This window comes from Sciurus carolinensis, chromosome 8, assembly GCF_902686445.1.
Source record: "Sciurus carolinensis chromosome 8, mSciCar1.2, whole genome shotgun sequence".
NCBI lineage: Eukaryota > Metazoa > Chordata > Mammalia > Rodentia > Sciuridae > Sciurus > Sciurus carolinensis.
In genome coordinates this window covers 53,734,051-53,758,983 of record NC_062220.1, presented here as the reverse complement: position 1 = coordinate 53,758,983, position 24,933 = coordinate 53,734,051, and the positions used below count along the sequence as shown (strand labels likewise).

At 35.4% G+C, this 24,933-nt stretch overlaps 1 protein-coding gene across 15 annotated transcripts in view; it reads left to right on the top strand.

The window, feature by feature from the left end:
- The window catches only part of Adam22 (ADAM metallopeptidase domain 22), a 212,192-nt gene that overhangs the window by 116,696 nt on the left and 70,563 nt on the right, over window positions 1-24,933 (top strand). For all 15 annotated transcript variants that reach the window (XM_047562721.1, XM_047562717.1, XM_047562714.1 and 12 more), the window contains exons 5-10: window positions 7,052-7,134; window positions 12,471-12,534; window positions 14,411-14,480; window positions 19,929-19,999; window positions 22,704-22,778; window positions 24,652-24,723. In XM_047562721.1, coding sequence (XP_047418677.1) covers window positions 7,052-7,134; window positions 12,471-12,534; window positions 14,411-14,480; window positions 19,929-19,999; window positions 22,704-22,778; window positions 24,652-24,723 — 435 coding nt within the window. The remainder of the gene's footprint in view (window positions 1-7,051; window positions 7,135-12,470; window positions 12,535-14,410; window positions 14,481-19,928; window positions 20,000-22,703; window positions 22,779-24,651; window positions 24,724-24,933) is intronic.

The window sequence follows — 24,933 nt, the reverse complement described above, 5'->3', positions numbered from 1 at the left end:
AGATTATAATAGACTTGGTTTGGAGTGTGACCTGGGTATTTTAAAAGCACTGAGATTGAGAACCATCTCTCTAATGTAATCACAGAGCAAGAAAAACACGGAAAATATGTATTTAGGGATCTCACCTTTGAGTTGCCCAAATGAACTCTGGGCAAGAGGTTTATAAACTGCATTATAAATCAGTGCCTTGAATTGTTACTCTTAACCGAAGAAGAGAATCATAGCTCAAAGGACACTGTAGATCCCTCTTTCAGGAAATAGTGCTGACTGTGTCCTTACCCATTTACATAGAAAGTTGCGGTGTATGTAATTTTGTTATTCCATAGGATCCCCTGAATTCCCCAATGAGGCACCTTGGGTAGATTTTATGCCCATTATATTGATGAGGTATTATCTTAGATCCAGGATGTGTTTCTAAAAACACATTTGGGAAACTAAAATCTACTTAATCAAATAAGACAGAAACAGGAATGCAGGTAGAAAAAGATGCAGTGCAGATTAAAAAAATAAGAATAAGAAAATCCAGAGAAGGAAGGAAGTAATTCATGAGGAGGAGGGAGTCTGACAAAATGTTTTGGAGGAGGTGGCCCTGGCCTCTCTTGGAGTTGAAAAAGTCAGGTTTCCTTTGCTGATCTAGAGGGAGGGCAAAAGACTGACCTTGATGCTGTGTTTCGATTGTTTCTTTTTATTGTGTCTACATCATGTTATAACTCAGGCTGAGTAACTTTCTTTGTGTTATCTGCATGTCTTATTTATAATCAATTCTGTTTCGTTTTTGTAATATTGCCGGTTGTCTAATAAAAATGTGGTATGTTTTTGACTCTTGCAAATAAATGATTATTTTTATTTCCTTAGGATAAAAATTGCAACAAGGTTTTTTCCCACTGGGAAGATAAACTAATAAACACATAAACACAAACTATCTTATAATTAATTTTTATGGAGGCAAATATTCTTTTATAACTACCTAATTAGCTGAAAATAAACATCTGTAATGTTATGACTGTGTTATTACATCAAGGAGTATGAAGAAAGTTTCAAGGACAATGGATTTATTTCTGGAACAAAGAGACAATAAGGAATAAAACTTTGACTGGCAGCAGGATAAAGAGCCCAACTCTATCAGAATATACTGGCTTTTTTCTTTTCCTACAACATCTGTCTTATATTACTGTATATAATACCTGCTTCCATAAAGCATCTGGTTCCCCAGAAGTCACTTGAAAATATGGAGAAAGTTCATAATTGATAAGATTTGAGTAAGTTGGCTTAAGTCAGCAGTCTTTATTGAAATATATAGTTTTTAATAAAATGCAGTTTATTATTTTCAATTGCAATGCATATTTTTATGTACAAGAAATACAATTGTATTTGTCTTTAAATACTATTGAAATTTAATATGTACCTGTTCTTCAACCTTTGACATCCACATTTAGTAATCTTACATAGAGACTGACAGAAGTATGTGTATATAAAGGGAGTATTTCTGCTCTTCACCTTGTATACTCTAAATTCTTAGAATTCTTGTTACAAGTGTGTGTCATTTAAAACTGAGAGGAGGGGCCAGGGTTGTGGCTCAGTGGTAGAGTGCTCACTCACCTAGCACTCATGAGGCCCTGGGTTCAATCCTCAGCACCATATAATAAAATAAAGGTATTATGTCCACCTACAACTAAAAAATACATATAAAAAAAGATAAACTTTAGCAGTGTTTAAAAAAAAAAAAAACTGATAGGAACTGGGGATTTAGCCCAATGGTAGAGCCCTTGCCTAGCATCTGTGAGTCCTTGGGTTCGGTTTCCAGCACTGCAGTAACTAAATAAATAATAGATAATTATTATTTAAAAAATGAGTAAATGTATATAATAATTTATTTTAATAATTTAATAATAGATACATAAATTAAAGAAACCCTTTAACATTAAAATCTCTATCGTGGACTAAAAAATATTTCCTGAAATGTTAAAGGAAAAAAAGCCTCATTACTTCTTATTTTAAATAATTACTGATTCATGGTGATTTAATGTTTGAAAAATATAACCCAAAAATGAATATCCCCTGCTGTTTAGAAGAAATAAATATACCACCAATTAGGAGAGCTTCAAAATTTGAATGATAGTAACCAAACTGAGGACGGTGTTTATGCTTTTCTTGAAGTGTCATGGAAACATTTGATAATGACTCAACCATATTGAGCTCCTCTGCACTTGCCTTGTTAGGCTTTTGTGCAGATGGGTCCCGATCATATGCTGTTGTTGGATTGACTCCTATTTTTCTGAATCAGAAATTAGTGCATGATTGTTTTCCATTATCTAATCAAATGAATTCCTTGTCCTTTTTATGATGTAATATGACATGTTTCTCAGAGATGGTATTTTAAAGAAGCCATCAGTAATTTTTAAAACATTCCTGGTAGGCTTTGCTACTGATCTGTTTCCCCCACATAACAATGACTGCCGATGTCCATTGTTTCCTAACCTGGTACCTCTTTCTTTTCATTGTTTCTACTTTCTTCTTTTGTTTCTCTTATGTTTATGTGTTACTGTTCACTGTGAATCTTATACTTCTGAGAGAGAAACTCTGGTTGAGTTAGTCAGTGTCCAGCCTAGGGAGACACTTTTAAACAGAGTCCTCTCTCTGTCCAGGTCACTCCACAACTATTAATCTCCCATGTCTGGCTAGAGTGTTGATTTCTTGTCAGATCAGATGTGTTCATAAAATCGGGGTCATCTGAAACAATGCCCTCTGATGCACCAACAGAAGATATTTAAACTTCTGTAAATTTACCCCCATTCCTACTGAAAGAAAGCTTGTTGAATTTGCATCACATAACCCAACTCATAATTGGTGTTAGGCAAGTCATACAGGCTTTGCCTTCACCCAAAGTTCACATCCCTACTTGTCAACTTTGCAGGTTTAACTTGATTTTAAGAGATTGTCACCTCCAGGCTGGAGTAAGGATTACAATATTTCATTGTAGGATTGATTGAGGATTTAATGTGATTGTGGATATAAATTTAGTAGAACAGTAGTTGACATGTAGTAGTTACAATGGCAATAAATATTTATTGAATGCCTACCAGGGACCAAGCATTATTCTAAATCCTTTATGCCTATTAGCTTATTATTAATCCTCACAATAACCCTATGAGATAATTATCCCCATTTGACAGAGGAGTGCAGAGACACAGTAGCTTCCGTAACTTGCTTTGAGATCACACAATTTATTAGGTGAAGGAGTCGAGTTTGTATTGTCAACACTTAACACCACACCACTCTTCTCATATGGTCAATGCCTTCTCTCCTCACGTCAAGACTCATGTCGCTCTCAAGTCCCTATGACCTTCTAGGGGTCATCATTGTCTGACCTATATGTGAAACACCATCCTGTTTTCTCTATCATATCCAACCACATTCCTCGGTTCATGATGCTCAGTGCTCCTCTGGGCTTTTGGAGGTATCAGAGGGCATTGTGTACCATTTAATCTGCCCTCCACTCCCTCCTCAAAGCTGAGACTCACCAACTCTTACAGGATTATCTCATGAGCAACATCAGTCTCAGGCTAGGCTATTTTTCTTGGAATTCTGATAAAGAAAATGTCTTCAGACCTGTTACATCTTCATTTTTTTTTTTTTCCTGTTGTCTCCCCTCTGCTTACCAAGCACTGAATATTTGAAGTAGGATTAGCACTTAAACCAGATTAAAGTAGGTAACATTTATTTGCCCCCTTAAACTACCCATTCTGTCAGTCCTTCCTCTTTTTATTTTTTTCTTATCTCAATGAGTCAATTTAATTATATAAACTTTCAATTACTGGAGAAATAGTTTAGTAGTAGAATGGGAAAGGTCATTTAAAGCAGAGCTTCTCAAAATTAAATGTGCATGTGAATCACATTTGGATGAAGAATCTGGGATTCTGCATTTCTAAGAAGATTCTGATGATGTCAATGCTGCTGGTCTTTGAACCACAGGTAGAGTGGCAAGTATTTAAAAGCAACATTGTAAGATGGCAGAGGATTTAACCTCTTTTCCAGGCACATTTAATCTAAACAAATGAATCTTAATAGAATTTAATATGACTCTCTGCTAGAAGAGACTTCACCTTTCAAAGCCTGCTGCTAGATTGCTTAACAGTAAAGCCATTCCTGGTTTTAGAAAAGAATAATATAAACTTGTATATCTGACAGTCAAGTTTTTTTTCTAATATTTTAATTACTAGCACATGTTAATTCTTTCTGACATTTTCATATATGCACACAACATTCTTTGATCATGTCTACCCTCCCTATTATGCTCTTTTATTCTCCTATCACCTGACCCCCTTCCTCTTTCCTCATGATCCACCTTCTACTTTAATGTCATCTTTTTTCCCCTCTAGATTCTACATATAAGAGAAAATATGTGACACTTTTCTTTCTGAGTCTGGCTTATTTCACATAGCAGTCATCTTCAGTTCTATTCATTTTCTTGAAATGACATGATTTTGTTCTTCTTCATGGATGAATAATACTCCACCTTTTTTTTTTTTTTAATCCATTCCTCCACTGATGGGCATCCAGACTGATTCCATAACTAGACTAGTGCTGTGATGAACATAGGTATCCAGATATCTCTCTTGTATGCTGACTTTAGTTCCTTCAGGTATATGCTAAGCAGTGGTAGAGCTGTATCATATAGTGATTCTAGTTTAGATTTTTTGAGGAACTCTGTGCTGATTTCCATAGTGGTTGTACTAGTTTACATTCCCACCAACAGTATCAAGGGTTCTTTTCCCACTGCCATCCCCAATGTCTTTACCAGCATTTGCTATTTTTTATTTTCTTGATAAAAGCCATTCTGACTGGGGTGAAACAGAATCTCAGTATAGTTTTGATTTGCATTTCCCTGATGGATAAAGACATTGAGTACTTTTTCACTTAATTTTGGCCTTTTGAACTTCTTTTGAGAAGTGTCTATTCAGATCATTTATTCACTTATTGATTGGATTACTTGTTCTTTTGGTGTTACATTTTTTTGAGTTATTTACATACTCTGGATAATTTCTGTCAGGTGAATAGCTGTCAAAGATTTTCTCCCATTCTTTAGGCTGTACCTTTACTCTGTTTTTTATTTCTTTTGCTGTGTAGAAGCTAATTAATTTGACATAATCCTATTTGTGAATTTTTGCTATTATTTTTGAAATGATAGTCCTGTTCAGGACATTATTGCCTATTTTTATATCTTGAAGTGTTTCTCTTCTGTTTCCTTCTATAGTTCCAAAGTTTCATTTCTTATGTTAACGTCTTTGACCCATTTTGAATTGATTTTTGTACTGGGTAAGAGGTAGGAATCTAGTTTCAATTCTCTGCTTGAAGATATCCAGTTTTTCTAGCACTATTTTTATTGAAAAGCTTTTTTTCCAACATAGGTTTTTGGCTCTTCTGTCACCAGTTATATGTAGAAGTGTGGGCTTATTCTTGGGTCCTCTATTCTATTCCATTGCTCTTTATGTCTTTTTTTTTTTTTTTTTAATGCCAGTACCATACTGTTTTTGTTATCATAGCTGATAGTATATTTTGAAATTGGGTTTGTTGATGCCTGCAGCATTGTTCTTTTTCTTCAGGATTGCTTTGGCTCTTTGGGGTCCTTTGTGCTTCTCTGTGAATTTTAGTGTTGCTTTTCTTGGTTTGGTGGAGAATGTCATTGGTATTTTGATGGGGATTACATTGAATCTGTAGATTGTTTTTAGTAGTATGACCTTTTTAACAATCTTAATCCTCCCAATTCATGAACATGGGATGTCTTTCCATTTTCTGGTGTCTTCTTTAATTTCTTTCTCCAATGTTTTACAATTTTCATTGTAGAGGTCTTTCACCTTCTTGGTTAGGCTTATTTCTAGGTATTTTATTTTATTTTCTTGAGGAAAATAAATAGGATTATTTTTCTGATTTCTTTCTCCATGTGTTTATTACGGTGTATAGAAAAGCTGATGATTTTTATATGTTGATTTTGTATTTTGCTACTTTACTGAATTTATTTTTCAGATATAAGAGATTTTGGTGGACTTTTTAGCATTTCCTAGGTATGGAATCATATCATCTGCAAATAGGGATAATAGGATTTCTTCCTTTTCTATTTGTTTCCCTTTATTTCTTTTTCTTGGCTGATTAAAGTTTCTAGTATTGTGTTGAGTAAGAGTGGTGAGAGTGGACACCCTTTCCTTGTTTCTGATTTTGAAGAAGTGCTTTCAATTTCTCCCCATTCACTATGATGTTGACAACGGTTTTTCATTTATAACCTTTATTTTGTTGAGATATGATCCTTCTATACCTAGTTTATTCAGAATTTTTATCATGAAGGGATATTGTGTTTTATTAAATGCTTTCTCTGCAGCTATTGAGATGACCATGTGACTTTTATCCTTGATTCTGTTTATATGATGAGTTACATTTACTGATTTGCAAGGTTGGTTGTTAAGCCAACCTTGAATCCCTGGCTTGAAGCCTGCTTGATCATGGTGTAGGATCTTTTTACTCTCCAGTTGAATTCGATTTGCAAATATTTTGTTGAGGATTTTGCATCTATATTCATCAAAAACGTTGGTATATGGTTTCTTTTGTCATGTGTGGCAGTCAAGTTGTGATATAAACATCATAAAAACAGGCATTTTCTCCATCTTTATGATTAATAACTCATATGATTTATAGTCTGTTTTACTTAGCTCCACACGAAAGCACTACTTTACTACTACTTGAGGTTGAATCTCTCATAACTCAAGAAATAAATGATGAAACTTACTCTGTTGCATGGGACATGTATGTATTTTAAGATCTCTTTCTTTGTTCTTCTGCTACCACATACATAAAAAGAAAATTAAGTCAACTTTTACTTCCCTCTCTTTGCATTTGAAGCCAATGAATGTTTATTAGGAATGTTTATTAATAATTCTGTTAGAAGTGGTTTGATAATGCTAATCTGTGCAGAACTTTATGCTACATGCAAGTGCAGTGTGAGCAGAAACCTACCACGAAATGATGCTGCTGACTCTGCTTGTCCTCTTTCTGTTTTCAGGGAGGAGAGCACTGTTACTACCAGGGCCACATCCGAGGAAATCCTGCCTCATTTGTTGCATTGTCTACCTGCCATGGACTTCAGTAAGTGTCCCCAAACTTACTTTTTGTTCATTCTTTCAACATTTTATTTTTATTTTTAAATAGAAGTTTCTATGTTCTATCAAGGAATAATTTTAAATTAGTGGTAATTCCAAGGGGATTTTAAAATTAAAGCAGAAGTCAGAGGTTTTGGTATTATAATATGATGCCCAATAGTGATAGATGTAACATTTTTCTGGTTTCATTCAAATTCCGACAGGAATGGTTTGGTAACTTTGATTTCTGTGGATGTTTAGCCCCTTGGTACCAGTTTTTCCCCTACTCCTCCTTAATATCAGTTTTTATATGTTCATGGAATAATAGAAATTCAGTAAATGGAAACTCTGGGCTTCTTGCATAAAGACAGAAGAAGGCAAGTGACCTCAAGGGCCCTTTTATTATTCTGCCAGAATTCCACCTACCTCATAGCTATTGTGGGAGGATCCATATATTCTCAGAGATCTCCAAAGAATGGAGTTCATCCTTCTTGCTTCCTTTCTCATAACCTCCATGATCACAGAGTGTTTTCTGATGTTTGACATGGGAATACATCTCTCTCCTCCATCCTGTCAGTAATGGTGATACACAGGTGGCCATCACTTAACTTGTTTCACAACATCTTGTAAACTAATGTGTCATTACTTGGCCTTCTATTTAAACTAAATCATCTTGTTTCTTTCTTGTTTGTTTTACCTTTTTTTGGTGCTGAACAAGTTAGTACTGTAATTTAGTGTTGTTAAATTTTTTTACTGGGAAACTTTAAAATATTTCCATTCTGCTGCCAAGTTAGAGATGTAGCTCTCTTGTCTCAAAAGCGGTTACTGAATGTTTTCTGTGTAGCAGCCACTAGGAATATTAAGGCAGTTGAAGCATGAATCCTGAGAGCTCAGTCTGGAGGGAAGGGCAAATCTAGCCCAGCTTCCTCTGTAGAATGTGAGAGGTTTATTTCTTCTGTTTGAGAGAAAACACCTGAAAAATGCAAGCTGAGAGTTGGCACTGAAGAAGAGGTAGAACTTGGGGGCACCAGAGTTATATCACCTTAGTAGGTGGAGTGGGCCTTGCAGCAGGGTTTGATGGAACCATCCAGGGACTGACACATCTGAAACCTAGAAAAGAGATTAATGAGAAAGTCTGGAGAATATAGCTAGTCTACCTAAGTGGCACCTCTGATTAAGCTCTGGGAGTAGTTAAAATTTAACAGGCAAAAAGGAGAGAGTATAAGAATAAGTTAAATAACCAGAAAAGGGAAACTGTGTGCCTGGGGACAAGGAAAACCTCCATTTTCTTATTATTTATTATGAATAAATTCATTTATTTAAAACATTCTTTGAATAGAGATTTTTATAAGCGTAGAATTCATGCTTAATTTCCGAGGGCCTAGGTTTTCTTATCAGGTAAAAGGAATGTTGAAGTCCTTTTCAGCATTAAAATTGTCATATCTGAGCATAGCTATCAGCTAGGAATAAGGTAGTTGAGCCCATCGACACTTGACAGCAAATGTATCTTGGAGGGAAGAGTGATATAAAAAATAAAACTTTTTCCTTCCTCTTAGACTCCCAATCCAAAGTTAAAATATGAGGACTATGCTCATTACTTGTTCTAATTTGCTTTCCAGTTTTCCAAATGGACACAATATTGTAAGAGAGGAGGTATTAGTGTCTTTAAGTATCTACTAGACATGGGACCCCAAGAACCATACCTACTGTAGTCATTGAAAGAAGTATGGAACAGCTGGGCGCTGTGGTGCACACCTGTAATCCCAGCAGTTTGGGAGGCTGAGGCAGAAGGATTGCAAATTTAAGGTCAGCCTCAGCAAATTGGCAAAACTCTAAACAACTTAGTGAGAACTTGTTACTAAAATGAAAGGGACTTGGATGTATCTCAGTGGTAGAGTGCCCCTGAATTCAGTCCCCAGTACCTCCCCCCCAAAAAAGCATGAAATAATAATTTTCAGGAAATGTTACAGTGACTCTGTATCAGGAGTAGAACCCAGATTCGTGCCTCAGTTATTTTAACTAAGTAAAATTTACTTCTACTTTTGGAAACTCTTACATTTAAAACTAAGCAAAACTGAACACAGAAAAGTCAGCTGTGTCTAGGGACACTGTCAGAATTGCGTAAAACCATGTTTGGGCTTGCTTAGATTTTTTTGAGCAGGTTGGATGAATAGACTGCTGTACCTTTTTGTTAATTACTAATTATTATTTCTCATCTTGATTTTACCTTCTGAACAAAAATTGCTCTCAGAAATATTTTGTTACTGAACATTAAATAGTACAAGTTGTCTTAATTACAGTGATTTAATCATGAAATATTTTGTACAACTCATCTTTTATAAATTACCAAGTGCATGTTGAAGTTTATTCATTTTTCTGATTTACTGCATTTAGTTAAAGAAGATAAAAAGGGAAATATCAGATTCATATGTCTTTTCCATAAGAAGCATGTAAGAACACATTTCTTTAAAAAAAAAATCAAAGGACTAATAGGTAATATTTTGATCCTAGTATGTTTGATGTTATGACAAAATCTTATAGTTTATTGCCCTCTTGTGGAAATTTGTAAGAATAACTGCTGTTTCCTTCCAAACTCCTATGATCCAGCCTTATAAAGTTTTAGCTCAATTTGCCTGTAATGACTTGGTCCTAGTTACAGGTTTTTATCAAGAACATACTGTTATGGACTCAATATACTTATTAGAATTTAGACTATTATAACAAAAAGGTGTCAATCCTCAAAGAAAATAAAACACATGTATCTTTGATTATTAAGGAATTAATAATGGCATATTGTCACAGATACACCAGTATCTTACAGTTAGTGTTAGGATCTGCTTTTCATACACTGTGTACATAATGTTTAGATCCAATAAAAAGAACCAGTTTTCCCATTGGATGTTAACCTAATGCAAGGGCAAATAACACCCAGTGCTATTTAAACAAAACAATCTGCTTGCTACTTAATCAGTGTTTCCATGTGAACTTTAGAAAATGGTGATAGTTTTATTTTCTGGATAGGTCTGACCGGTTCTCAGCAGGGGTCAAATATGGTCCACTACCATATTTGGTCTGCTGATTTGAAAGGATCCCCCTCTGCTTAGGCATAGATCTCCAGTATTATTTTACTAACTACATCTGTTTATCTTTAAATTTCAAATGCAATGTCATCCAAATTCAGAAAGTGCACTGTGGTTGAAAACTGTGCAGATGTGAGAATAGCCATCCCATGGATATATAAAATTTTAGGACATGTGGAAGATGTTATGGCAGGAATGAAAGAATTTGGATAGAAGCAGAACTGGAAGCCATTATAATTATAGCTCAGGGAAACCAACTGATTTTATTAAGGCTTCTATGGAAGACAAATACCATTCTGTCTAAGAGCCTGGCTGCCATGCAGTCATTTCTACCTCAAACTGAAGAATTACTGCAGGGAATCACAGTTTTGCTTCCTTCAAATACTTGAATGAGAAGGCAAGTTTCTTCAGTATCATAAGGGGTCTGATTTCAGTAAAAGGATCATGGTCTTCTAAAGGAGTGTCTATCAAAATCTCTCTGAGTGGAAGCGGAGGACATGTGTAGTTTAAAACACACCCCATAGGATTTCTCAGATGACAAAGAGCCACATCCAGAACCAAATCTCAGTTTTTGCTCTGCTCCTTATGCCCTGCTTCCTTGACCTTGTCCCATTGTGCTCTTCCTGTAGCCATTTTCATCTCATTAAATGACAGCTGCATCCAGGTGCCTTGGAGTCTTCTCTGACTTTTTCTTTTTGTACATTCCTTATCAAATCTATCAACAAATTCTGTTGGTTCTGTGTTCAAAATATATCCAGGCTGGGAGGATAGCTTGGTGGTAAAACATTTGCTTAACTTGTGCCGGGTCCTAGGTTCAATCTCCAGAACCAAAAAAGAAAAATAAAAAATAAGTAAATATATCCATAATTTGGTTGATTCTTACCACTTCTGTTATTACTGTCCTGATCTAAGCCATCATCTTCTTTCACCTGGATTTTGCACTAATCTCTGCTTCTGTCCTTGCAGTTCTAAATATTATTGTAACATGGCAGCTGTGATGATCATTTAAAACGGTGGAGATTGTGTTTCCCCTGCTTAGAAGCCTATAGAGGTTAACTCTTCTCCTCTTTTAGAGTAAAAGCCAAGACCTTAAAAAGGGCCTACCTAATATGGTTCCCACTAACCCTCTGATTTCATTTTATGGTACTCTCTCCCTCATCCACTCCAAGATTCTCCTACCTTGGACTTGCATTTGAAATGTTCTTTTACAAATATAGTTATGGATCAACCCTTTTTTTAGGTCTTTGCTGAAATGCCATCTTCTCTGTGAAGCCTTCTCTAACGCCCCATATAAATCAACAGTACTCTCTCTCTCTCTGGTCCCCCATACCCAGTCTTTTGGAACCACTTATTGCCCTTAACCTGCTTTATTTTACTCCTTAACATTTATCACCATCTAACATATATTTCCTTGTTTGTTGTATGTTTTTTATCTGTTCTCCATAGATTGTATGTCAGCACCAAGAGGATAGAGAATTCGTTTTTCTACTACTATATTCCAGCACCCAGAACAGTGCGTGGGTGCTCTGTAAACACATGTTGAGTGAATGCATGAATGAAGGTGGGCAGCAGATTGCAAATGGGCTGTTCCTGGGCCCATCTGCCTGGGCTTCATTCCTACCTGTACTCTTAATGGTTATATAATCTGGAGAAGTTATTTCATCTCTAGCTTTCAATTTCCTTATCTATAAAATGAGGGTAGACATTGTTTCTGCCTCATACATTTGTGGGAACAATTAAATGAGTGCAAATATTTAGCTCATGGCAAGTTGTTGATGTGTGTTAGTTCTTGTTAGTAGAACATCTTTCAGGTGTGTGGTAGGGAAGGCATTCTCAGCTTGGTCCTGACAGCCTGCAGCAGAATCTTCTGGGGTTTGTTTGAAATGTACCTTCCTGAATCCCAGCCTAGAAATCCGAGAAGGCTTCTAGATCTCCAGGTGGTCTTTCATATATTTAAAATTTTGGAATTATAAGGTAGAGGGAGGAGTACTGAACAACAACTAGAGAATGGCAATCCTGAGCACAGGGTGAGGTCAGGATTAGAGAACCCATCCTAGGGTGATTCAGAGGAAGTGGCCTTCTCCTCTCAGCAGTGTGTGTGTGTGTGTGGTGTGTGGTGTGTGGTTTACCTGGAATTGATGGATGGGTCTGGGAAATAGGCATTGAAAGTAACTGGTCCTTTGAATACTGCTAAGTTTTAAAATCATCTTGTTCTGAGATGAGAGTTAATAGCCATGCCTAATTATTTTCTTGTCCTTGGCAGTGGGATGTTCTATGATGGGAATCACACATATCTCATTGAGCCAGAGGAAAATGAGACCTCCCAAGTAAGTGCTCTGTTTGCAATCAAATGGAAATATTGATGTTGAGAGCTTTTTCCTCCCTTTTTTCCTAAATTTTATTTTCATAGTTTGTAGGGCTAGGATAATATACATAAACACATTTCTATTCTTTTAATTAAATATTAGAGAAGTCAAAACCACATGTTTTTAAAAAGTGTTATTTTGTCTCTCTTCTGTGTTGGAAATGCTTTCCCTGTGAGATGTTCTGAAGCCTCCATCTCCGACATAACATGCTTTGTTCTATCTTAGCTTGGTCTGCCTTAAAATACCATAGACTGAGTGGCAAAACCAGCATGATTTTTTTTTTCTTATATTTCTGGAGGTTGCACAGTCCAAGATCAGCAGGATTGTTGGCTATTTGGGTGGCGGAAGGATACTTTCTTGCTGTGTGCTCACATGGCAGAGAAAGAGAGAGAGAGAGAGGGAGAGAGAGAGAATGAATCTCTGATTGTCTCTTTCTCTCCTTGTAAGGTCATCAGTCACACTGGATTAGGGCCTCACCCTTCTGATCTCATTTAACCTTTATTATCTCCTCACAGGCTCTATCTCGAGATATAGTGATTACGGCAGCTCTAAAACTTCAACATGTGAATTGATGGTGGGTGGGGGGACATTTAGTTCATACAGATAAAATCCACAGATATGTTATTTTTAATTCATCCTTTCTTTTCTAGATTTAAAAAATTTCTCCATCATCCATTCCTAAAGCTCTATGCTAGTGGAGTTTAGAGAAACCCAGGACTTCTTAAATTTCCTCCCTTACTTTAGGGGAAATAGATTATAGATTAGAGCTGGGCATGTTGGTACACACATGTAATCCCAGCACCTGGGGAGGCTGAGGAAAGGAGGATTGCAAGTTCAAAGCCAGCTTTAGCAACTTAGGGAGGCCCTAAGCAATTTATTGAAACCCTGTCTCTAAATAAAATATATAAAAGGGCTGGGGACATGGCTCAGTGATAAGTGCCCCTGGGTTCAATCCCTGGTACCAAAAAAAAAAAAAAAAAAAAAAAAAGACTACAGCTTAAAGAGAAATATAATACACTTTCATTCTAGCTCTGTATACATATCAGTGTTCTTCCTGTACTGTGCAACATTGGTTAAACAGAGAAGCAGGTAATTTCAAACAATGCATATTGTTCTGTTACCATAAGTAATCTTGTTTGGAAACTATCCGTATTGTATATTATTGTCTGGACATGCACTACTGTCTCTCATGTGACTTCATTTCAAGTGTGATTTTTATTTAAAGGCAATATCGTGAAACTTGACTGTTTATGACATTCTCATTTTTTTTTCAATAATTGAATGAAGTCAGATGAAGTTACTTGAGTGTTCATTAATTTTTTCTAAAAAGAAGAATATGAGTTTTAAATCTCTTACTTCCTAGGAGAACTGTGTATTACACTTCAATTTTGGAGCAGGGTCTACTTTGGGAATCTCCTTGTATGATTCATCCTGCTGCCCATTACCAGAGAGATTTCTAACTCTGCAGCCTTTGTCTACCAAAGTTATCTGGCTCTCATAAGGAAGCAGAGATCTGTGAAAGGAACCAGTTGTAAAAAACATTAACCCATTTTCCCAGATGTCTTACTTTTCCTTAGGGGGATAGGTCCATTCATTTATTTTCCATTACTGAAAGCTTTTGCTTCTCTGTCTGTGAGGCATTTATAATTGGGTATAGCTCTGGTGCTAGGGGAATGCAGCTGTGAACTGCAGGGCTTGTGCAATGGCTCCTGGCCTCTTTAAACCCAGGGGAAATGTGTAGTCAAGCTATGGTTCTCTTAGGGTTCCGTCTATTTTTGCTTGAGGCTAGAGATATCTGGTTGTGCATGCTTAATCTCTATTGCTTGTGTCATTTCAGGAGGATTTCCATTTTCATTCGGTTTACAAATCCAGACTCTTTGAATTTCCCATGGATGATCTTCCATCTGGTATGTTACTCATAGAGTGACTTTTTTTTTTTAAAAGGACAACTTCAGTATTTCATTTACTACTCTAGAACTAATCTATACATGAAAGATTATTAATCATAATTGCTCATGACATTTTTAGAGGGAATGTCAAGTCACAACAAGAGGAAAAATAAAATGCAAACTGGCCTTGTATTTATAGTTAAGTTTGGAAAGATATGGCTCAAGCACTTTGAATAAAAACTGAAAATTTAAGACTCAAAATAAGGAACTAGAGAAGAAATAATATTAGAGTAAGAACTGGTCCACATAGATAAAATATGAAAAAAATTTGTGCTTGGTGAAATAATGATCTAGTAAACAGGAATGAACTCTGTTTTTAATTGGTTCCTTTAGTTATTTATGATAGTAAGAGTCCATTTTGATAAAATTATACATGCATGGAATATATCTTATTCTGATTAGGGCCCCAGTCTTATGGATATACAGTAGTGGGATTCATTGTGGTGTATTCATATATGTGCATAGGAAAGTTATGTCAGATTCTTCCTACATCTTTCCTATTTCTATCACCCCTCAAGGGATGAACTCATAATCATTTTCTCATTTCTTGTTTTCCTCTCTCTCTACTAACATTTTAAGAAGAAATCTATTATAGATTAATCTTTTATATTATTATGTACTATTTGTGAAATCACTGCTTCCTTCTCATGTAGGTTCTTTATTTATAGATTTGGTTTGAGAATTGTACACGAGTCTTCAGAGCAACCGCTCATACCTGGGCCTTATTAGTGGGGCCAAGGTCATGCAAGTGCAGCACATTTGGTTGTGCTGAATTCATCCATTTCCTCCCTCTGAAAACAGGGCACACAGACTATCTGGTAGAAAGATGCTCCCTCTTCTATTTAGTGAGCCCTGACCATTCTACTATTAATTACAATCTAAACTTTGCAACAGCTCCGTAAGATGAATGTTGTTCCTATTTAATAGATGAAGAAGAGACTTAAATACTTTGCCTTTTCCAGGGCCCCACTGCTCATAAGGGATAAGGTGGGACACTGGATAATGATACTAGTGATAATGTACCATGGGATAGAGTCATAAGACAAAATGGAAAAATTGCCAGCCCGAGAGCAAATTCCAAATTACTGCTTAGAAAGTCACTTAGAAGTTTATAATGCCTCTTCATTGGAAAATGAAATAAGTGTTTTCTAGTAACCTTCCTCTGAAATAAGTTTGTAACTCCTTGGCCTCCTACAGTTAGTTCCCCTAAAAAATAAATGAGTTCTTTTCCCTTCTCACTTATAGTCAAAAGGATATAAGATCCTATTTCACAAAATTCACTGTTTTGAAAAATTCACAAATGGACACACAGATGCTTTGATTTTACACAAACTCTTTAGACTATTCCTTCAGTGACCTTTATACCCACTACGAACAGAAAGTAAATCATGATTAGCTGTATGAGAATAAATCTACAATTTAATAGGTATTACTGGAAGCAATCATCATTAATTTTTAAAGTAATAAGAAAAGATTCCTTCTGAAGACTTGATTATAGACTTGCTATGGCACAGACTTAGAGTTTTTTAAAAACATTGTTCAGGATTCTTTTTTAGAAGAAACTTTGAAGGTGACTTTGCAGTTTTGCTGCTGTAATTGATTTTTAGATTTATTATTTGAAAATGCAAGTCTATCTCATTCAGTTTCTACTTTCTTTTCTCATCAGAGATTAGCACTGTGAATTTTAAAAGTGGTCTTTCAAGATTACTTATAATTTACATGGTAAATTGAAAAAAAATGACATAAATTAATGTCAAAACTGTGTTTTTTTGTGAAATAAGCTCTATTATATTTATGAGCTTTTGTGTTGTTTCTAGTTTTTAGCTATTACAAATAAGCAACTGTAACCATTCTTGTACAAGTCTTTTTTGTAGACATGTTTTTTGTTTTTTCCTAGAAAATACCTGGGAATGACATTGCTAGGTCATAAGATGTAGGTGTAGCTGTGTAACAGTGTTTTCAGTTTTTAGCGTGTATCATAAATGTGTGGAGGGCTGGGTAGACACAGACTGCAGGACTCACCTTGAGAGTTTTCAATTTAGTATGTTTTGGGTAGGTTTTGAGAATTTACATTTCAGGTGAAGCCCCCAGTTAATGCTGATTTTGTTGATCCTGGGATCCTACTTTGGGAACTACTGTTCTATGAGCAATTGCTAAACCTTTTTCAAAAGTGGTTATGCCATTTTATGCTCATATCAGCACTGTATGAGAGTTCTAATTGCTCCATATCTTGTCCAACATTGTGCTGTTGTTGTTTACTTTTTAGCCATTCTGGTGTGTGTAGTGGTATCTCACATTACTTGTATTTGCATTTTTCAGTGGAGTGGGGGTCTGGTCACATGTATATTCTTACTAGACATTAATAAGAATATTTGTCTTTTTATTGTTGGATTGTAGGAGTACTTAAAAATTCTCTACTTGGTCTTAATCAAAAGACCAATAAGTACATACATATTCTGGATATAAGGCCTTTGTCAGATTTATTTATGACTGTATTTTCCTAGTCTATAGCTTGTTTATTCACTTTCCTAATGCTGTTTTTTCATGAGCAGAAGTTTTGATTTTGATGAAACTCATCATCATTTTTATGATTATTGCTCTATTCTACAAAATTTTCTTCTGTCCTCAAATTTTCAAGATATTTTCCAACATTTTCTTCTAAAAACTGTATACTTTCATTTTTATATTCAGATCTGTGATCTTCTTCAAATTACTTTTTGTCCATGGTGAAAATAGGATTTGAGGTTTTGTTTTCTTTTGCTTTTCACATGAATATCTTATTATTCTAACACTATTTGTTGAAAAGAATTTCTTGTCTTCATTGATTTGAATTGCTTTGACATTTTTGTCAACCACTTAATATGAGTCTTTTCCTCGACTCTGTTCTATTTGGTTGCCTGTACTACACTTCCTTCTTACTATGACTTTATAGTGTATTTTGAAATCATGTAGCATACATCTGCAATTTTCTTCTTTTCAAATGTGTTTTGGGGCTTTTCTATGTTCTTTGCATTTCTATTCCAATTTTAGAACCAACTTCTCAATTTCTGTAACTCCTCTGGGATTCTTATTTAAATTGTATTTAATATATAGATTAATTATGGAAAAATAGACATCAGAATTGAGTCATCTAATCCATGGTCATAGGAGATCTCATGTTTTAAGGACATTAGCTGAGGGGATGTGGCTCAGTGGTGGAACACATGCTATGCTAGCATGCCTGAGATCCAGTGTTCAATCCCCAGCACCAAAATGAAACAGATCAAAACACAAATTCTCAACCCCACCCAGATCTTCTGACTCAATAAAAAAAATAATAATTCAGAACATTTTGTGTGTGTGTGTGTGTGGTGGGGGGGACCAGGGATTGAACTCAGCAGGGCTTAACCACTGAGTCACATCTTCAGCTCTTTTTTATTCTTTTGAGACAGGTGTCAGTAAGAGTTGTTTAGGGCCTTGCTAAATTTCAGAGGCTGTCTTTGAACTTGTGATCCTCCTGCCTCAGCCTTCTGTGTCGTTGGGATTCCAGGTGTGTTCCACCACTCCTACCTAGGACTTATGGAATTTCTCTTAGTTTCGGTCTTTTAGTACAGAGGTTGTATTAGTTATCTGTTGCTCTGTGACAAATTACTCTAAAACTTAGTGTCTTTAAGCAATAAATTACATTTATTATCTCACCATTTCTGAGAGTTAATGATCTAAATGTGGTTTAGTGGGTGCCTCTGGCCCACAATCTTTCATGGTTTATAGTGTAACCGTTAATTGGGGCAACAATTAGTTATGAAGTTTCACCTGGGAAGGATTCACTTCTAAGTTCTCATATGGTTTTTGGTAGGAATGTTGCATCTTTTTGAGGAATTGATCATTTTATTATTATGAAATATTCCTTGTTCTTCCTGATAATATTTATTGCCCTAAAATTATGTGATTTAATATTAATATTTCTAGCAGAGCTTTCCTGTGATTAAAGTATGCAAAGCATATCTTCTTCAGTACTTTACTTTAAAAGTGTCCCTCCTATATTCAATATGTAGCTAGCTAGGCTTTGCATTTTAAAACAATACAGTTTGATAATCTGAACTACTCAGCTGTAACATTTGATCTGTTTGCACTTAGTGTAATTATTGATTATGATTTGGTTTAATTCTGCTGCCTTGTTTTTCTGTGTCTTAGTTCATTGCGAAAGCACTTATTCCTCACCACATTTCTTATATACCCTACCCTGGCTAACATCTTCATAAGCAGCATGATGGGAGATTATTTGAAAATGAACTGATAATATCCAAAATCCTGATCTTCTTACTCTGATTTCATTTTTCATCTTTTCTGTCTCAGATTTCTGCAACCATGATTATCCCTCCCTTTTGATGGGATTGCTTTGCTACCTCATGAATATAAAAAATTTCAGAAAAAAATCAGAAATCAATTTTATTACTTATTGTCTACCAATTCAGTTAAGGTAATGAGAAAGAAATCTAGATAAATTCACTTAAATGAATCTTGGCCACAACTTTAGATAAAAAGATCTTTCATAATTCTTTTGATAAAATTGTGATTTTTAAAAAATAAATACAATTACTCATTATAGGATCAGAAAAAACATATTATATTTGGGGACAGTGTTGTGATTTCAGAGAACTTTTCAGTTTGTACAGACAGTACCCAAGAGTCATGATAATGGTTTACCTGTATGGTTTTATAGCATTCCTCCCATTAGATGCTCCACATCAGACTGCTACATGTTGTTCAGTCCACCATCAATGTTTTAGGAAATCTGTACCACAGGAGATGATTGCACTTTTCTATTACTTTGTAGGAAATTCTCCTTTATAAATAACCTAATGTTATATTCAGAGATGAATTTATGTCCATCAATAATTGATGTCTAATTCTGACCTGCAAGTTAAGAGAGGTTCAGATTTTCATATTTACTCCAAGGGCAAACAAAGCCTGGGTGAAAGAATGTGAATGAATTGGAAAAAATTGAAACCTTGGTGACCTATCATCATTTTTAAATAATCCATGAAATTATGAATGTGTGATTATTCTATTTGCTTCTTACTGTTTTTCTTCTTTGCTTTCTCTAGAATGGTAGTTTTGGAAGTGAAGGTCAAGTTGGCTATTTGAAGATTCTTGATAAAGAATATGATTGGCACTTATAGGAGAAATAGAAAAAATCAATATAAATTAGAATAGGAATGATGTTTGAGATTTTGTGAATTGTATTTTTTACTATATATTTATTTAGAACTAATATAACACAATTAGTTTAGTGGATTTAATGATCCACATAATCATTAAATGCAACATTAAAATTCATAAGGAGAAGCAAGAGAAACTTTGCTCTGTATTAAAGAAATTTAACAAATGTGCTGTTAAATTTAACTTACTTTTATTTCCTTTTAGAATTCCAACAAGTAAACATCACTCCACCAAAATTTATTTTGAAACCAAGACCAAAAAGGAGTAAACGGCAGGTATGTATTCATAGGCGTATGTCATGATATTTTAAAACTATCATTTTAGTCTGCATTAGGTCTTTGTGAGAGGGCAAGTACTAGTTCAGGTATTTTTCATTGTGAGGTAGGCAGTATAGGCGACAGATGTGTAGGAGGAGTCAAAACGGATCATAGTATTGTATAGTTTCAAAGGGGATTCAAAATAGTGGTGATAATATAGTTCTTCATCAGGTAAATGAGCTACAAGGTCCCGGCTGGCAACAATACAGGTTCTTTCTAACATGGGCCTCTTCCCTGCCCAGATGTGCACCACATCATGCAAGCTGCTTCTGTGGTATTCTTGTATTTATGCCTTTGAAGATAATCCCATAAGAGTGAACCTACCAGGTTCTGAAGCCCCAAAGCCCTTTTTTCTCTATTGAGCTACTTTGGATGCAGGATTAGGACATAAACTTTATGATTGCTTAACCAGATCTTAGACTGAGTAATATAATAACAGTTCATACAGTGCTTTAAACTGCATGAAGTAGGTACTATTATTCCCCTTTCACAGAAAAAGAAAAAAAAAATGATGGCTATGACGTGTAAAAATGACCCAGAATCACAGAGTTGGTAAATGATTTAGACAAAATAAGAACCCTGGCCATCAGAATCAAGATATCCACACACTGTGGGGGTGGTGGTGTGTGAATGTGTATATGTATGTGACATAAAACAACACAGGGTAAAGGAAATAGAGACCTATTAAGCAAGTTGAAGGAACTAGTTATCTTCCTTTTATTCTTCTATAATAAGTTATGTATATAGACAGATTCTTATGTATATAACATTTGCTAAATTTCATTGAATATTTTCCATGTGCCTGGCCCTATTGTAATAATTTATAACTGTTGTAACACATTTAATCCTTAAAACAACTTTATGAGGTAGGTGTTATTATTACCCCTATTTCACTGAAAAGCATAATGAAGCACAAGATGCTGAAGAAACTTGTCCAGGTCACCCAGTAGTGAAGTTGGGATTCTGACCTAGGAAGTTTGACCTCAGAGAGGTTCATAGAAACACATGTTCTTTGTGCTACCTCTCAGAAACCGTGCGTTCCATGCATTAGTACCACGAGCTTTATATATGTTGTGGAGATAGAGACACATACATCTTGAGAACCAGTTAGATGAAATAATTACCATCAAGATTTAAATTGAAACAGTATTTGTTTTCATGTATTATGAATTGAGAGTATACAGTACTGTTCTTTAAGAAGGTACCTTAAAGTTCTTCATAAACATCTAATATCTAGTCATTTGCTAAGTTAATAAACCTTTGATTTCTCTTATGGACCCATGAAGTTAAGGTGCTATCTAACTGTATAGCCAGTGTAGCAACTCTGTAACATAAAGAAATGTTGGGTCTTGTTGGTAAGTCTACTGTATTAACTAGTAAACCACATAGTTAGCAAATAAAAAATCCTATCATCCTGATAATCCATTTACAAAAAGACTTGTCTTACTCTTTGGTTTCCAAACTCAGAAATAAATCTGAGTGAATCTGGTGTTATAAGAGAATTCATAGCCAGGCTTGGGGGCACATGCCTGTAATCCCAGAGGCTTGGGAGGCTGAGGCAGGAGTATCGAAAGTTCAAGTCCAGCCTCAGCAAAAGCAATGTGCTAAGCAACTCAGTGAGACCCTGTCTCTAAATAATATACAAAATAGAGCTGGGGATGTGGCTCAGTGATCAAGTGCCCCTGAGTTCAATCCCCAGTGTCCCACCCCCCCAAAAAAGAGATTTCTTAAAAAGATTTTATGTTTAGATATCCATTTAGCAAGAGATGAAATCCATGTGGCAGCATATTTTTAGTTTGTTTTAGATGTAGCACTCAAAACAAACATACATGTATTGATTTAGGTTTGATTATATGTCCTCATCACAAAAATGGCCCTTAGCCAAATGAACAACAACAACAACAAAAAAATGTGTTGAAAAAAAATGGGTATTAAACTATGGCATAAGGGAAAAAGTTAATTTTCTAGGTCTCATTAAAGATTTTGTTACGGTTGAACTGCCAAGGGAATGTCCATCTTAGTGGCTCTTCCCTGCACCATTCATTGATCATGATTTTTGAAAGGAGAGAAAATTTGTTGTTGAGCAGAGAGATCCTGCTGTAATAGATAACCCAAGACTGCTCAAGAACTCTGCAAGCTATCCTGAGAAAATTCCTGTATCATTTGGGGGATCCCTTAAACCATATAGGAGACAGAGGCATGTCTTAGTCCCAGACTTGGAGATTATAAAGTAAATTATATCAAGAGAAATGCTCTTCATATGTTGCTGTTTCCATGATGTTCTGTTAATTGAAAATAACTTGATATAGAAGAGAGTGAAGTAAGTGGAAGCATAAAATATAAAATAGGTTCATATTAATTTTATATGCATAAATATTTCTAGAAGAAGCTGGTAACTCCTAGTACTGATTGTGGAAGAAAGTAGGAACTGGGTGATGGGGAAGTTTTATGCTAGGTCTTTTTCTACTTTGTTGACTTTTTGAGCCATGTAAATGTATTATTATTACCTACTCAAAAACTAAGAAAATTGATGAATTTTTTTTTTAAAAAAGGCTAAAGGCATAAAAAGGAAGTTTTTGTTCTGTTGATTTCTTCTGTATTTCCTAGTTTTTCAAAACTAAGTTTAAAAGGGCTTTCTTGGGTACTGTTTACTGCATTGCAGCTTCTTCGATATCCTCGTAATGTAGAAGAGGAAACCAAATACATCGAACTGATGATTGTGAATGATCATCTCATGGTAAGATCTGCTTTTGTCTATTTTAACTTGTCCATGCTTTGGGTAAAACTGGAGGGTGCAAAAGCTTGTTTAAGAGAAAGTTTAAAAAACCTATCAAGTTGTAACCCTAGAGGGTCTTTTGTTTTAGAATTTATTTGATTTCTTATTTTTATTGGTGCATTATAATTATACATGGTAGTGGGATTTATTATGCCACATTTGTGCTTGCACATAATAGAAGTTGATCAGTCTCATTCCCCAGTTCCTTCCCTTTCTCTCCCTTCTGCCCTTCTGATCAACTTGCTGTACTCGACAGATTTTGCTTCTATTAGTATTATAATTATTTTAATTAATGCATTATACTTACATATAAGTGAATTCATGGTGGTGTGTTTGTACATGGACACAGCATAGTTTGGTGGATTTCATTCCCCAGAACTTCTCCATACCCTCTCCACCTCTCTTCCTCTTGATCCCCTTCCTCTACTCTGTTGGTCCTGGAGGTTTTAGCCTAACCAAACATATTTGTTAACTAGCAGTCACCCACAAGTGGAAAATGCTCTCAGGTATAAGTAACTAGCAATAATTTTTGAGGTTCTAAAAATATTTCTGTAACCCACAATGTCAACTTTTTGAATTTGCTTGATTAATATAGGTACTGATATTTGAATCTCTAAAGTGACAAGTAAAGTAAGTGAGGCATCAATTGTGACATTTTAGTTTGCAGTATACAACTTTTTCATAATAAAAGAAAATCAATTTTTCTGTATCTGCCTTGCGATGCAGAAAAATCACATGGAGAAAGCACACATAGCGAGTCTGAGGAATCTGGCACTGGGAACTTGGCAAAGCTCCTTCTTGTTGAGTCACATTATTTCAGTATGTGTATTTAATTAATGAGCATATTGCAATATGGTGGCATTCTTAGCATAGCAGTAAATTATAATGCTGATTTTCCATGGAAATAGTTCTAAACTACAAATATTCAAAGTTGAATTTTACCTCATTTCAGGTACAAGTCTATTTTAATTTACTTTGAGGGAAAATTTGAGTTATATATGATTACATAAATATTAACATTCTTCTTTATTATTGTTGCTAAAAATAGTAAAATAATCCCGATTGAGTAATGTTCCCTTATTCAGGCTGGGTCTGTTTTCTTTCAACATATTTGAATTCAGCGAATGTTACTCTTCCCTCGGATTTTTATAAAGAAAGAATGAACTGCAAGATCATGCAATCTGAACATTTTAGATAGTTACAAATTCAGGTATCTATAGGTATCGGTGAACTGATACTACAAGTGACCCAGGCATAAGCAGCAGGGATGGGTGAGAGGGTAGCCATTGCTATGTGCGAGGGGACAGTTATCACCATGTGGGATTCATTAAATGAAGCCAGAAATCAGGTTTTACATGATATTTCCTGATTTGTAAAACATGATTGGGGGCAAAGGAAATATATATGTAATCTACTAGTATGTAAGCCATATTCTTGAAGCCTTTATCTTAGGGCATTCTTCTTACTGAAAAAGTCCTGTAGAACTTGTAAATTTTCATACTTGCAGCAGCGTTCACATCACTTTTTGTAGCCATATCCCTACTTAATTTGTAGACGGCTCTCATCTGTTTATTGGAATAACAGTCCTGGTCGGGGTAAAACCTGTGAAATGGATGCGGTGAGTAAATTTTTTACTTTCTCGTGGATGAGTAAATCGAGTTCTCAAGCTTTTAAGAGATTGGCTTCAGGTTACAGGGCAGATAAAGAACTAGGTCTCAGCTCTGACATTTGTTCCAGGAAGTCTTAGGGATCTTCTGTTACACCTTGTTTTCTCTGCAGAGGTGATTACTTCCAATGACTTTGAAAACCTATCACATTTTTCTTTTGTTTTCAGTTTAAAAAGCATCGCCTTTCTGTTGTGCATACTAACACCTATGCGAAATCTGTGGTGAACATGGCAGATTTAGTAAGTATCAGCATGATTTGCTCATACAGGATTCCTCATAGAAGGGATAATATGGCTCTCACCTTTTCACTGCTCTAGGGGCACTTTAGCCAAGGTGTCCTGAAAGTCCCTGGTGACCTGGCAGTGGAATTTATTGACTTTGATCTCTTTTTGGAAAGAGGAAGTGGTCAAAATTGCCCACAGACCTGAAATTCCGTCCTGTGTTTTTCA